The following is a 16128-nucleotide window of genomic DNA, read 5'->3' on the forward strand; positions in this document are numbered from 1 at the left end:
TCTCTGGTTTGGTACCGTCTGAGTAAATAAGAAGGGGAAGAGATACGGGCTCACCTGCGCTCTCTGAGCTATGGGAATTGCAGAGAGAGGAGACAAACCCAGGATTTTGAGGAATTAAAGGAAACATTTTCCCAAGTACGTTCCCTCCCAGCAGAACTTCAATATTTACGTCTTTTTCTTAATTAGCCCAGTTATGTGGCCGTGTAATTGCTTCCAGGAGCGTCTCCCCTCCTGCCTGGCCTAAATATCCCTCCTGGTATGAAGAAAACATTTCTTTCAGGACAAATTATTTTGATTATGGTGCTGGAGTTGAGGCCACATAAACACACACAGCTACCAGCATGAGCGAAAAACTAACTGATGCAGTGCCAGAGCTCGATGCTGCTCCGTCACCTGGCACCCAGGCCCGGCCCCAGCTCTGCCATTAGCACCCAGAGACTCACACTGTGCCTCAGTTCCCCCATCTGTAGAGAGAATGCCATGAGCTCTGTGGGAAAGCCCAGTCTGGACACTTTGGCTTTCCTTTGCTTGGAAGGATGAAGACCATTACACACACGCACCATTTCCACCCCATAATAAGCCAGACTAGAGGACACGTGTAGCCCCATGGACACCTTGCCATTATTCCAGCTTTTCATCCCAAGATCACATAACTTAATGTTCCTAGAGAGGTATAAAATGCAGCCTGGGGAATGCCCAAAGCTGCAGGGTTTCTCAGGCACGCATATCCCCTGTCTTCTGCTGCTGCCCAGGAGGAATGGCTGCCCTTCCACAGCGCTCCTGTCCCAGGGAGGGCTCTGACCATGCCCCACACCCCAAAAGGCCGCCCCACCAAAGGCAAGAATGCTCACCAGGACTTGCCTCATCCTGCTCGTCCCTCTGTGCCAGTCCTCCCACGCAGGGAGCAGCCTGCCAGAACTGCTTTTCATAGCTGAAGAGCTATGAAAACCCTGGCCCTTGCACAGCTCCTGGCTTTGCTGCCTTCCCGCTCTGCTCCAGCCCTGCTGCCCCAACCCAGTGGCACATCCCTGCCTCGGGACCCACCCTCTGCCATGGGCACCCAAACCTGGCTTGGGTTTCCTCCAGGGAAACTGGGGATGTCCCACGGGACATTGGGCTGGGTCCCGGTTGTGGAGTTCCCTGGTGATGGTGGTTGGTTTGTGTCCAGTTCTGGGCTCCCAGAGTGATAGAGAACTTCTGGGGAGAGTCCAGCACAGGGCTACCAAGATGCTGAGGGGACTGGAACATGTGTGTGAGGAGGAAAGGCTGCGGGCCCCAGGGCTGTTCAGCCCTGAGAAGAGATGACTGAGGGGGGACCTCATCAACATAGGCACCTAAAGGGTGGGTGTCAGGAGGATGGAGAGATACTTTGTTCTGTGTTGCCCAGTGGCGGGACAAGGGGTAACAGGCACAATCAGGAACACAGCAAGTGCCCCTGGCACAGGAGGAGAAACTCCTTTGGTGCTGAGGTGAGGGAGCCCTGGCCCAGGCTGCCCAGGGAGGGTGTGGAGGCTCCTTCTTGGGAGGTTTCCAACCCCACCTGGACACATTCCTGTGCCCCCTGAGCCAGGGGAAGCTGCTTTAGCAGGGGCTGGGCTGGATGAGCTCTGCAGGGCCCTTCCAGCCCCCACCATGCTGGGACTGTGATTCCATATTCCCTCTTGAAACACGTGCCAGGAGGAAACATGGGCCCAACAGACCCAGCGTGCAAAAATCGGCGCAGAAGGGAAACACAGGGACCCAGGTGGAGGGAAGGGATTTCTGCCTGGGTAGGAGGCACCTCCCCAGGCCTCCCGCCTTGCTCTGCACACCACAGACCCCTCGGCACGACGCCGAAGGGCCTTTAGCAAAGCAGAGGCCTCACGGGGACGGCACCGCCGCCTCCTACCTGCGTCATCTTGGCGAGATCCAGCGAGGGCCGCTGCTCCTGAGCCTCCTCCGGCCTCCGCCGCTTGACGCCAACCTTCTTGTCGTTGAGGACGCAGGGCTGGGAGCGGCTGCGGGCCAGGCCCCCGGCGCGCCGGCCCAGCTCGGGCGTGGAGGCGGGCGTGCTGCTGGCCGAGGGCGGGCAGTACTCCGAGGAGCAGAAGCGGTCGTGCGAGCAGGACAGGGACCTCTGCATGTCCGGCCGCTCCCCGCCGCGCCCGCCGGCCGCCGGCTTCCTCGGCGGGGCGGCCGAGGGCGGCGGGTTGGAGCGCGAGGGCAGGCTGAAGCTGGAGCTCCTCTGCATGGTGCCGAAGCCGTTGGAGTAGCGCTGCACGCTGCCGCCACTGTAACAACGGCGCTTCTCCACCGGCGTCCACACCTTGGAGCCCAAGGGCCTCCACGAGGTCCCGCAGCCCGACATCTCGTCCGAGAAGGAGAGCGAGCGGCACTGGCGCTTGCTGGGGGGGGCCGAGGGGTTGCCGTGGGGGTCGCTGAGGCTGAGGTCTTTGATGAGGTTGGTGACGGAGCAGGCGCTGGGCGCTTCCCCCGGCCAGCGCGAGCCCTCCTCGGCCTTGTCCGACAAGCAGTCCCAGATGCTGGCGCCCGGCCGCTCCAGCTGCAGCGGACATTTCCTGCTGAGGTCTCTCCATCTGTCATTTTCTGGGTTCGGAAAGGAGAAAAAGAAACACAGAACAAGAGAGGGGCAGAGGCATTAGTGTTAATTAATTCTGCGTCCGCAAACAAAATGAGGAGCGGCGGATGGGACGTTTGCCAGCACCAAAGTAATTAACTCTTGGAATATGGTTTTCCAGGCTGGCAGCGGAGTGGCTGTTGTGGTGGAGACGGAGAAGGAGACAAAGCAATAACGGCAGCAGGAGCAAAACTTCTGGAAGAAGATAAAAACGTGCCTTTGAACATCCCGAATGCAGCAGGTAAAGGAAACTCAGCAGTATGAAATGGTGTGGCCATCGCCTTATCTCTGTGCTAAATCGTGTTCAATCTGTGCGAGATGTGTGTGGGTTGTCCCGGGCTCCACACTTAGCAATTGCCCGAGAAGTTCACAAACGTGGGAAGTGAAGAGCACAAAGCTGTAGCACCACTGGGGTGAAACAGCCCTTGGGGGATAAAACACCAGAAAGGAGATGAGAGCAGTTGGGAGGGTCCTCACAAAAAGGACATCAAACATCACCCCAACACACATCGGGCTGTCCCACTGACAGATGAAACAGCATTGCTCCTCTGACACTGGCTTATTCCCACTAAGGCCCTGAGCATCTCTCCCAAACCAACCCAAAGAGGCTGTGTCTAACAGCAGCTGCCAGGCAAAACAAGCTCTAAGGTGGCTGATGCTGTAATAAATGGGAATTTGGTCCTGCTGTGAATCTGGTTTGCTTTAACAGACTTTTAACAGAGCACAGCAAAAGATGATGGTGACCTGTTGTATGGTTTCAGAGTCAGCACACTGGGGCTTGGAAGGGACCTCTACAGATCTTCCAGCCCCAGCCCCTGCTAAAGCAGGTTCCCCTGGCTCAGGGGGCACAGGAACATGTCCAGGTGGGGTTGGAAACCTCCTGAGAAGGAGCCTCCACACCCTCCCTGGGCAGCCTGGGCCAGGGCTCCCTCGCCTCCTCCTCTTCGTCCTCCTGACACCCACCCTTTAGGTACTCATAAGGTCTCCCCTCAGTCATCTCTTCTCCAGGCTGAACAGCCCCAGGGCTCGCAGCCTTTCCTCATCAGAGAGATGTTCCATCCCCTCAGCATCTCAGTAGCCCTGCACTGGCCTCTCTCCAGCAGTTTCCAGTCTCTCTTGAACTGGAGAGCCCAGAACTGGACACAGGTCTCCAGATGAGGCCTCACAGATTGGTTTTGTGTGAAGCTCTGAGAAACTCCAGTGTGCAGTCTGAAACCCATATGGCCATATGCCTATATGGCAGCTCCACGTAGGAAGACTGCAAAAATCCAGCTGCAGCTGTATCCAGAATGATGACTACACTGAAAGAGAGGATTAAGGGTGATGATTTCATTCCCACACACAGTCCTGCTGACGATAAAAGGAGAAAGCAAAGTGTGATCAAGGTCTGTCTCTGCAGAGACGCTGCTGACGCTCAACAGGAAAACCATGGTAGGACAACCCCATCGGAAAAAAGTCATCACCCAGCAGCCCGTTGTCAGCAGCTGCTGCAGACAGAGGCAAACCGTGCTGGAGAACAAGTTTCAGGTGATGGTATCTACACCATGCAAGATTTTTTAGGGGTTTTTGGGGGGTTTTCCACTCAGGCAGCTGAAGGGTGAGTGAAAAGCTCTAGGTACCAGCCTGACAGGGAAGATGCAACAGCAAAGAACGCTTCCCACTAAGTCAGGAGAGCAGATTTGAGGCCTCCTACACCACTCCTGGCCAGTTTCTCCCCGTATCCCGCTGCCCCCGTGCCAGCTCCAGCCACAGGCAGCCCGGCCCTGCTCTCACTACCCGCGCAGCGTTTCAACTGTCGCCGGCCTCCATTCAATAAACACAATGAAAAGTGAGAAATCTGTGCTAAACAACTACATCTATGTTTAGATCTTTATTCTTTTCCCTCTGTACGATGCTGCCAGCAGAGAGATTTCTTGTGTCAGGCCAGCAGACAAAAGGAACAGAAATAGAAGCTGATTTTTCATGGCAAGCTGCCAGGATCCTCCGGCCGGAGACGTAACGCCGTACAAAAGGCCTTGGTGAGGAGGATACGGGACACCTTCCTCTTTCACCCCTGCTTCAGCACAAACAGCCATAAATCTTCCAGACCTTGCAAAGAAAAACATAAAACTGTTTGCCCTGAAACAGCCTGAAAACGGCGTAGGCTGAGGGTGCAACTAAGGGACTTGTTGAGGAAACAGGGCTGGTTTTCTGTTCAGTTCAGATTCGCATCCTGAGCAGGCTGATCATGATAACTGCAGCAGAGCCATTACTACCCCTGCAGTTAAGAGTGGAGTCATTTTCCTACATGACAGACCTCAGCCTGGTTTCCACCAAGGCAGCAGCTTGTCCTGGGATAAAACCCACCCTGAGAAGCCTTCAGTTCACAAGCGAGCTGCTGCGCTGGAAAACTCTCCTTTGCCTACTGGAAGAATGACAGGAGAACATTTAGACTCAGAGCATGACCTCAGTGTGGCATGAGGGGCTCTTCCTCTTACAGGGGTCCCTCTTGGCTGTTAAGTGTTCTTGGATGAAGTACCATCTTACTTTTGGATTGTAGCTGCAGAGCTGAACACTTCCACGTCCCTGGATGAGCCCATCCAGCCAATTTCTTTCGAGATGTTTTGATCAGCGAATCCGTATTTCCAGAGTGAGGCAACACAAAGTGAATTTTCTGGCATCTTTTTGGTTGTGAAGGAGCTTTCCAGCTCCCAAGACTCGCAGGGTTGTTAGCAACAGCCTGGGGAGGGCTGAATTTCTCCTCCTGCCCTTTCTGGCTGGAGCAGTGGGAGCTTGAGCCCTCCTGCAAGCCACGCATGAGGCAGTAAGAAATTCAGGTTACAGCTGCAAGCTCCCAGGCTGCCCAGCCTCGGGGGGAACCCAAACCCAAACTGTTTGTGCTTTCCAAAGCAAGGCTGGGATAGTTTGCTCTTTCCAGGGATGAATCAGAGCAACGTGAGCCCTGTCTCCCGCGTTGCCTCCCCAGCCTGCATCCTCCTTCCCACTGCCCTGCCTCGGGCAAGAGGTTGGTGGCAGAGCCTTTGGTCCCAGGATGGCAGGGAGCAGCCCTGCCAGGGCTGCTCTGGGAGGGAGCTGTTGAGTGTGAAGCAGCCGGAGCGTTTGGGGCGCGGCGAGGCAAGCGGCAACAGGCCTGGGCAAGACCCAGCACATCCTGGGCTCTGCCTGCCAGGCCGTCCTCGCCTGGTTTATCTTCCCATCTCTGTTTCCAGAGACAAGCCAGAAGCCAGCTGTGTGCTAGCACGGCCCAGCCCGCCCCGGGACCATCAGCACACTCAAACACCGTCAGCACTTCTGCCTCTTCCCAAATCTCCTCTCAGGCAAGACCAACACGGTCGCTTTTTAGAGCAAACGTGAACCCTTTACAGCCTCCAGCTGTTCTCTGTGCCTGCCTCACCGCATCAAACAAGCCCAGCGACCCAGGGCACGAGGCCCACACAGGCTCAAGTCACACCCCAGAACCAAGGGGACGCGTGTAGCAGCCCCACAGAGAATGGGATCCATCCTCAGAGCATCGCAGCCAGCTTTCCAATCACTGAGCTCCAGGTTTTGCAGGAGCAGGGCACAAACACACCAGGCACCTTCCACCTTTGGGAGGGCCACAGGCCTTTTCAAGGAGTGCCGGGCTGCTCTGGTGAGACAGGGTGGATTTTAATGACCACATGCATAACCACGGAGAAGGGTGTAAAACCAAAACGCTGACACAACTTTAACTACAGCAACACAAATGTGCTGCTATAATATTTTTACAGTTCCTTTCTATACATAATGCATGATCCTTCTGCTCAGCTCGCCTCCACGTTTCTTTTCCCCGTGAAATAATTTACATTAATACATAATTTATTACGGCAACTTGTAAAGCAATTAAAGGGTTTCAATCGGTTGTTCTTCTCCTTCTTGGCAGATAAAGTCTTTCTGGATGCTAACCCAAACATTTCTCTTCACACAGGTGTGCATCCAATTCCCTTTCTTTCACATGCTGCTCACGTCAGATTTCGGTCTCCTGGTCCCCGTGCAGGGGGTTGAAAGCATCCTGCATCTTCCACTGCCCCCTTTATGTTCAAGGGGTGGTTTCTAAATGTGGAACACATTTAATGGCTGCAATTAGCTGATGGCAGTGCCACAGAGCCTTGCAGAAAGAAGATTAAAATACGATGCACAGGGAGTTGTGCTTCAATGGGAAATGAAAACAACGGCCCCTAAACCTACCCCTGGAGAACAAACACAGCAGCGGGCTGCTCAGGACAAAATCCGCACCTCAGTGGGGAATCGTGCCCTGCTCTTCAACATGACCCTCTGGTGAGCTCTCCCTGCTCCAGCCATGCCTCACTGGCTTTCCCTGGGGGATTCTTCTCTTTGCATGTTGACTGTGCTCTATCCAGCAATTCTTCCACTCCCAGGTGTTTCAAGGACCCACCAAGGGGAAGGGAAAACAATACATGGCTGAATTTATAGTTTGAGGCATTTCACCTTTCATCTGCCTCCCAGCAAAGGGCTCCATGAAGATCAAACCCAGTCTTTCCAGCAATACTGTCGTGATGCTGGCAGGAGTATTTCCAAGCAGTCTAAAAATCACAAGGTTCTGTAGGTGACCTCCAGAAGCAGATTTGCCATTGCATCACCTGACACATCAAGCCTTTCATCATGTTTACTCTTATACTGAGTTAGAGTCCAACCTATAACTGATTTTCAGATTCTTGTGGTGTTTAGTGTTTTATGAGGTACCTACATCTGAGATGTGTGGGCTTCAGTTTCCTCTTTTTTGCCCGCATCATGCCATGGATAGGCAGCAGCCCAGCCTCGCCACCTTGGCCTGCTGGGTTTCTTGGTTGTTGTGCATTACACACCCCCTGAAGGCCTCGACCCCTCTTCTTCCTGGAGATAAACGCTCCTGAGTCGATGCCTGGTGGAAGCTCCAGGATTTGGATGATGCTCTCCCTGGCAGCCTGGTTGAAGCTGGGCTTCCCTGTGCCCCGTTGTCCCACGGCCACTGGCATCAGCTGTGAGCTACCTTCCTGCCCAAAGCTACCCTCGTCCCCCAAGGCAACTGGGAAGACCCTGTGCTAAGACTCTCAGCCTCTTCTGGCTACAGACCCAGAAAATTCAGCCACTTCCCTCTGTACCCCCAACATCACACATGGCAGCGTGAGCCTTTGCCTCTCACTGGCTGCGCTGCCAGTCCAAACACCCCTCCGGTCATTTACCTCAGCGTGTTCCACTGACAGCAGCTTTGGCCTTTTTGACCTGGAATATGCCCCCAGATTTGCACTCGGTCCCATAATAACCTTGGGAGTTGTTAAATAAGTCAAACCAGTTTTGACACTGGATTACTCTGTGATCCTGGCTCACATCTGGAGACACGAAGAGGAACAGTCGGGGAAGACACCTACAACGAAACCCAAGCCAAGCAACGCACTTGCATGCTGGAGAGACTGGCTGCTGCTGCCTGGGCATGACAAAGAGCATTACATGGTCAGAGAGGTGACCCTGGTGTCCCTGGGAAAGGGGGGAGTTTGGCAGGCGAGGGAGACCGCCGCAGCGCTGCGAAGACGCAGAAGGCTTTGTGAAAGCTCTTGAAGACAAACTGCTTTCCAATTAGGCACAGACTCTTCAAACCTGCTGAGGAGCCTGCCAGCGCCACCGTGCAAGACAAACCCAGCTGATTGGGTTTCTTTCTTCCTCACTCCCGTTTGACAGGCAGGAGAAAGGGAACAGGGCCGTCTCTGCCCCTTCTTGACTTTGAAGCTCGTGACTTCCCTCTGAAAAAATCCAAATGCTTTCCATCTTCCCCCACTCCCCTGTGACTGGAGTTATCAGAGAGCTTGGGAAAGATCTCCTGTCAATGCCTGTGCTCAGCTCCCATTAACGCTAATGAGAGTCGTGAAGAAAAGGGGCAGCCTTTGTCTGTAAAGGACTGGCTTTCACAGCAAGCAGCTTGGCTCAAACTTGACCTATAATTTTAATTGGGTTTTGAGACTTTGCCTGGTGACTGGCTCCCCCCTGCCAAACCCAAAGAGCACAGCACAGCAGCACATCCTCCTGCACTGTCAGCTGTTCAGCACCAGCGGCCTGGGCACCAATCCCCCCTCAATTTTGGTGGCTCTTCAGCATAAACATTGATAGCAAGCTCTGACATAAAAGGTACTAAACATCCCATGCTGTGGTTATTGTCAAAGGCAAAAAGAGACATTTTCCTTATTGTCTGGGGCCTGTCCAAACACTTTGTGCCAAGTGGTAGAACATTTTAGTGATAATGCTGATACTTATTACTTGCATTATGCAAAGAGCCAAGAGCCATGGTCATGAGCTGGATATTCAAACACAGTTTCTGACTCAAAATGCTTATCATTTCAGCATGAGTTACTCTAAAAATAAGCAGATATATCAAAGGGGAGGGGAAAGAAGATAAGCAATTCACTCAGCAATGGCAAAGAGGCAGGACAGCCACCTCTGGGAAGGACAATGGCACGGGTGTGATGGTCACTGCTGGCAGATGGCAGGCCAGGTGCTGCTCCATCCCTGCCCTGCAGGGAAAAGGGGTGGGTGCCCACCCTAGGGTCTGCAGGGGAGTGTTTTTTGGAGAGACCCAGCCAGTCAGGACATCTTCCCACCCATCGCTGCAGGAAGCCGGAGCGGAGGTGAGGTAAATACAGACAGAAGCTGCTGTTACTTACCCATCACGCCACAAGAGAAGAGGGTAGGTCCTTGACTCATCTTTGGAGTGTGCTGCAAACAACCAGAAAAACTATTCACTTCTCACAGACTCGCCTGGGGCACCAGAAGCCACCAAAAGCCGCCTGCAGCAGGCAGGGAGGAGAGCCTCAGGCACCCTCAACAGCCCCGTCGGGGCAGGGACGGGGGCACACACCCAGTCACCTTCCCCCAGTGAAATCAGGTTTACACTACAGAGAGTGGCCTGAGCTTGTGGATCGTGGGTCCTGCAGCTAGTCCTTACCCATGGGAATAACTCCAGCAAGGTCCCCAGTCCCAGGACCCAAAGCACCGGAGAAACTCAACCAGGAGCTGCAGTTCAGTGGTAGTTCTGGACTGGGCAAGAAAGCAGCAGCTAGTGATATCTGAACCCCATCCAAGCCCATTGAGGCCTCCTGTCTAGCTACAAAGCAGCTATTTAGCTTCTTTTAGACATCTAGTGTGTTTCTAAGGCAAGGACTTCTGGGCAGTCTGTGTTTGGATTGTGCTGATTTGCACTAAAAATAGGTAAAAATGGCCACCATATGGGTACAAAAACCACAATGGACACTTTTTGCACTGTTTTTTTTATCCCCCCCCTTACCCCAAGAATTTTCCTCCTCTTGACAGCACAAGAGACATCATCAGGCTTCTAAAAATGGGCATGGTCGGGTTTATACATGCAATAAATCAATATGTCATCTGCAGCCACATGCCATTTCAGCTGTGTCTGCAAAAACACACTTTCATACTCATTGTTCCTGTGTTATTCCCCCAAAATATCCATATTCTGCTTCTGAAGTGTCTGTCCAGGCAACACTGTCCCATCTGACCGAGACTGTACATGGTCTGAGGGAAACACCAGCACAGCCTCCCCGTTCTGCCGTGGCTGTGTTTTATCTGGCACTAGGCCACTGCATTCACACCTTCTCTCCTGATCCATGTTTTACACTTTGCCTCCTCACAGAGTGGTGGTAAGAATACTACTACTGCTAATAACAATGGTGATGATGTACCAAATGCTGGCACCTGCCTGAACAGAGCAATCCAGTAAACAGATTCCACGTCACGCACAGCATACTGTAAATGTTGAATATGGAGGGACGTGGAGTCAGAAGACAACGAGGTGCAGACGTGGAGAAGGTAAATAAGGGTCAGTCACCTTCTTTGGAGCATGTGCCACTTGTCTAGGAGAAGTAAGGATATTTCTCTGCCAACCCTACCTCATGAAGTGGTCATTGTCTTCATCAGGAGACAATGAGCACAGGTGGCAGTCTGCAAAGAGTGGCCAAAGTGGAGCAAAGATGGGACAAGCCCCTGAGAAGGCAGTGGTTGTGCCAGCACACATCTGTCTGCCAGCCACAGAGCTCAGCTACTGCCTGCAAAGGCATGAGGGGGAGGAACATGTTGTCCAGAGAGGCTGTGGCTGCCCCATCCTTGAAAGTGTTCAAGGGCAGGTTGGATGGGGCTTGGAGCAACTTGATCTGGTGGGTGGTGTCCCTGGCCATGGCAGGGGGATGGAACCAGAGCATCTTCCAAGGTCCTTTCCAACCCAAATCATTCTATGATTCTGAATCTCATTTTGAGTACAATTACCATGTTGTAAGGGCTTCCCCTTGACACCAAACTGGGAGCTGAAACCCACGAGCCCATCACACATTGGCAGGTGACAGCGTCCTGCTGCTTGGACGCTTACTGTTGGTTTTGCTTTTTGGCCTTTCCCATGAAGTGAACTGAAAAACTCTGCCTTTCTCTGGTGGATCAGACTTCTTGTGAACATCTGCCTCAATTTAACATCCCAGGCAACCCAACAATTCAACTTGTGTAACCAGAACTATCCCTGCACTATTGACCCGGCTCCAGAGCCGCGGGAGGCACTCAGCAAACACACAAGGGCAAAGTTTCGCCTTACAGCTGCCACCAGACAGCCCGGCTGCCCATCCCTTCCCCTTGTACCACAAGAAACTGCTTCTCACCTGCCTCTCTGCAGCCAGTTCCCCTCCACCTGCCCCACACACTTCCCAGGGCAGAGCTGGCATCAGGTGCTCAGGCTCCCTCTTCACCAGCCCCAGCAGCAGCCGCAGGAGCTGTCGCCTTCCCAGCAGGAAGCAACAGTAAAGTGAGGACACTTTTCCAATATACCAATCTCCTTCCTTCTCAAACCCTTTTAAGGCAGGATTTAACGCTGCCTCTGGCTTGCTCTCCTTCTCCTGCCCCACATGCTGCCAGGACAGCCTGCCTATGTGCTGTGTGCCCAGGAAGCCCAGCCAGCCAGTTTGCCATCCTCAGCAAACTTAGGCATTTCTATTTCTTTTATGCTCAAAATACCCATTTATGGCTAATCCTGCCAGATGCTTCCTGCTGTGCTCCTCCACACCCTTATCTGAGGCTCTCAGCACACCCTGTGAGGAATGGCCTTTCAGTCCAATTCCTTCTCGGACCGTGACCATCTCTCCCAGAGGACAGAGACTGAACGTCTGCTTGTTCATCACTAGCCTTGCTCTGGGCTTTCTCACACAGCCCTCCATCATCCCACACTCCTCCTCTTGCCCCTGCTCCCCACACAACACGCTTGCTACTACCACAGGCATGCCCAGCCCATGTGTGCTGCCCCCCATTTGGTTCTTTTCTGTTGCTCACTCGCCGTGGTTGATTTGCAGGGCTGCAGGCTGCCAGTGCCCTTCACCATCTCCCACCTAATCTGCTCCCCATTTGCTCATCTTCCTATTAACAATGAGCATCTGTTTGCTGTTGGTGAAGCAACTTCTGGCCCCTGTCGAGTTTCTTTTTTCCTGTACTGTTTACTCCACTGCATGCTTACAGAAATTCACAAAGGCCACAGCACTCCAATCATTTACCTGCTCCTTGGGCGTTAATGCAGCTCACTAGAAACCAGTGCTATCAACCACTAAAGATCCAGCCCTGCAGCACATAAAACCCTGAATATAAAGCTACAGCGAAGCCCTCTGCAGCAAAAGAGTTTAGAACAAAGATTTCACCAAGCTTACCAGCTCAGTCCTGCATGTTACGGAGTCAGCACCTTTGTCTTGCCGAGTTTTGGTTAAGATCATCACCATGGTAATGCAGTCCTGCCTCGGAGTCCATCAGGGTCCAGGCGAGGGGCGCTGGCAGCCGTGGTCTGGCAAAGCTCCTCTTTTCAGTCCATGTTCCCCCAGGGAAGGCTGGGCCCTGCCAGCTCCCACCAGCTCCTCGGGGGATGCACGGGAACAGCCCCTGGACGTGGAAAAGTCCCTGCACGTGCACACAGAGAGAGAGAGAGGAACAGCTTTAAGGGGCTCTCCCAGGGGAACAGCAGGATGGAGGGTGGGTGTGCTGGGCAAGGGGTGAGCGCTGCCCAAAGAACACCCTGATGGCAGATACTCCAGGGGAGTATTTATTTCAGACTCTTAAACATCACTGGTGTTCCTCTGTGCTTCACCAGGCACTCTGGGGGCACAGAAGTATTTCAAGCAAACAAACAAATCACTTTCCTCTGAGTCCTGCCTCTGAAAAAGGGGACTCTATCCCCTGCATCGAAGACACCAAGGCTTTGGAAGAAGAGCTTGTTAAAGCCCCAGGGCTGATCTCACAGAAGCCTTTACCCCCAGACCAAGTGGGAGCAGATGTCCAGCAGAAAAAGCCGCTCCAGCATCATTAAAGCTGTGAAATCCTCTGGATGGCTGTATCCCACCCCAGTTACTCCCCAGGTCCCAAGTCCGTCAAGAGCCCTTTAGGGAAAAAAACAAGCCTGCAAGGAAAGAGGGAGCTCTCTGCCCTCAAATCCTAAGGGCCACACCATGCCTCTTGATGCTTACCTATTTCTCAGGCAGATCTAGGTAGAAAAAGCTAAAGGCTGCACAATGAGGAGCACATACTAAAAAACAACCCGCCAGCCATGCTCACACGGCACCACACTGACCTGACCAGGAGCTCTGCCTCACCTCCTGGCATCCTCTCCCATAGACTTACTCCCATGTAAAAGCAGACAGACTGAAATCCAAATCTGATTACAGAAAGCAGTGTTTTCCCCAAACCACTCCTCTAATCCTGTTTCGCCGTGATGTTGCTTTAACAGTTAACACAAACAACCCAAACCGCCATCTGCGTGACCCGAAGAGCGCGAAACGCGGCTCTTGCAACCCGTGCTCAGAACCCAGCTGCCACGGTGAAGGGCAGCGCTTCAGAACATGCCACTGAAGTATTAAACCTCCTTAGGAACCCATAGGGCTTCTCTACCCGACTTGCAAATCATCTTTCCTGTGTTTACTTGGATTAGAGCTGGTGGTGGTGTTCTGAGCAGCTCATTTGAGGGCCAGCTGGCTAGTAAAGAAAAATCACCTTCTTTTGTTTTGTGAGGACAAAGTTCATGCAGAGTGCAAAGGCAGGATTGGGAATCGATACATTTGCACAAAGATTTACTGTTCCCAAGGGCACCTGCTACAGTCTGCGGCTTCTTACCAGACATCCCTGGGCACAGAACACACAATTTACAGGTGGCCTCATCATAAACCTCTGGGCAACCCAATGACCAAATAGGAGCCGTGACACAGAGCAGCAGAGCATTCCACACCAAAGCAAAACACCATTTGCTGAGCCCAGGTCACCTATTTGTACCATCACTTGGGTTTGTGTGAGGAGAGCATGACCTAAGGGAGAAGGAGGTGGCTGGAGGATCAGTTGACTAACACAGCCACATGTCCCCATGGTTGCAGGGCTGCAAACCCCGTGATGATCCCAGAGGCAGCTCAGACACCTCTGTCACGGCACACGGAGCCCCAGGGTTATGCTCAGGAGGCTCCCTGAGCAGAAAGAGTCGCTGTGTGGTTATTAATAAGCTCCATGGGAGGTTTAAATGTCTGCATTTTAACAGCCCTTGCACCAAACGTATTGGTATACAGCAAAACTTGGAGGTTCTGCTCGGGAGGGACACCAGGCTCTGAGCAAACACAAAGGAGAAGCTCCCTGAGAAGGGGCTGCACATCACAGGGAACAAACGAAAGATGCGTGGAAGTGAGGACCAACTGACAGAGAAACGGCAAAACAGAGGAAAATAGGCAACACTTGGTGGCATTCTCGCTGCTGAAGCCTCCAGTGTTTTACAGCAAGACCCCCAACACCAGAACAGGGCCACAGCAACACAACGTGGCACCGCTGGCAGCGTCACAGCACCCCATCCTGACCCACTCATCGCCTTCTCATGAGTGCTCTCTCTGCAATTTTAGCTCTACCTGCACGGTTGAGCTGCAGACCGAGGACAAGGAGCTGCCCCCACTGATGTCCAAGCCCAATCTGCCAGAACAGAGCTCCCATTCCCCCAAGAAATCCCCTCGTGGCACACTTGCAGGGCCAGCAGCCTCCCAGAGAGCAGTGTGCCCACAGCAGCCCAGAGGCATTCAGACCCCGGAGCATGCCTCCAAGCCAGGGCAGATGAGCCAGGTTTAAAGCCCTCCAAGGATGAAGAGCAGGGAGCTCTTTGTGAGGCTCCAGCCTTCCCCCAGTGCTGGGGAAACCTCTGCTGCAGAGAAGGGGGTACTTGCTGTGGGACCAGACTCACTGTGTTTGGGAGGATGCTGGGGCCATCGGCAGCAGCATGGGGAGGGAAGATCAAACAAGCATTCAGAGCAGCATGAAAGCAGTTACCCTCGTTAACAGGGTATGATTTCTTCAGCAATAATTACCTTTCCCTAAGGTAATGGTTAATGTTGCTGCAGCAGACTCCTACACACACCCAGGCGTGCGGCAGCGTACAAGTACAGACAGAGGCTCCGTGACCGAGCCGGACAGGCTGCAGCACACAGCACCTCACAGCTCCCCTCTCCCTGCCCCACTGCATCTCCTGCAGTGAACACAACCCTGCCACTGAGGCAGCAAACTCCCAGCCAGCTGGCAGCTACCACCCAACGCCAGGTCCCAGGCACACCTCTAGGCGTGGGTTCTTTCGGTTTAACTACTGCTCAGTTGAGGGTTTGAGACCATCCCCACCGAGGAACTGCAATGAAAAGGAAAACTTTCCAGTGAAATGTGATCTTTGGTTCCCCATCCTGCCTCACCAGGCTCCTGACGCACAGCCTGACCCAGCACAGTCCTGCCCCGTCATGTCCTCTCCGTGCAAACAAGTGCTGTGGGACACAAGCGCTTCTGCGGAGCCAGGATGGGCTCCCCGTTGACTTGGAGGAGGAAACTACGATGTATTTATAGACTGGAGGCTGTCACACACACACACACACAATAAGAAAAAGATACTCTTTGGGGACCATTAATTGTTTTAAGAAATGTATTTCCTCGTTTGCAATCAGATAAGGGAACTATCTTCATCCCAACGTCAAGGTTAAGTTGAGACTCGAGCCGTGGCTGCTGTGATGGATGTGATGGTCTGGGCTGCATGGAGCAGAACCAGCACGTGGAAATCCCCAGACTTCAGCAAACCATGCCTTAACTGCAGATGTTGCTTCAAAACACAGCCCGAGCAGAAGCCTCCTTGAACTTTGCAGTGGCAGAGGTGGAAAGAGGCTTCTCTTAGAGCTGCTTTCAGGACAGCAGCACAGCGACTCAGTGTCAGGCTTGGGGAACGATTACGCCGCAGAAAGAATAAGTCAGATGATCCAGCTTTCAGTCACAGGCTTGAAAGGTAACACTTGTAAAGAAACACACTCCTTACAAGGTACCAACAAGGAGTCCAGCCCTAGAGCTGCTCACCATGAGCACACATCCCTCCCCTGTGGTGGTACCACAGCAGCTCCAAGCACCAGGCAGCTGCCGAGTCACAGCCCTACCCCAGTCACCTCCTACCCTGCAACGTGTGGGACCCCAGCTTCATCCCTGTC

The 16128-nt window shown here is 53.2% G+C and overlaps 1 protein-coding gene across 2 annotated transcripts in view; it reads right to left on the reverse strand.

Moving 5' to 3' along the window:
• The window catches only part of FAM53B (family with sequence similarity 53 member B), a 44444-nt gene that overhangs the window by 13551 nt on the left and 14765 nt on the right, over positions 1–16128 (reverse strand). For both annotated transcript variants that reach the window (XM_062001414.1, XM_062001412.1), the window contains exons 2-4: positions 12313–12556; positions 9289–9340; positions 1889–2586 (exon numbers count right to left, since the gene is read on the reverse strand). In XM_062001414.1, the coding sequence (XP_061857398.1) occupies positions 1889–2586; positions 9289–9340; positions 12313–12381 (819 nt within the window). In that variant the 5' untranslated portion in view covers positions 12382–12556. The remainder of the gene's footprint in view (positions 1–1888; positions 2587–9288; positions 9341–12312; positions 12557–16128) is intronic.

Source organism: Colius striatus, chromosome 8 (assembly GCF_028858725.1).
Source record: "Colius striatus isolate bColStr4 chromosome 8, bColStr4.1.hap1, whole genome shotgun sequence".
Classification (NCBI taxonomy): domain Eukaryota; kingdom Metazoa; phylum Chordata; class Aves; order Coliiformes; family Coliidae; genus Colius; species Colius striatus.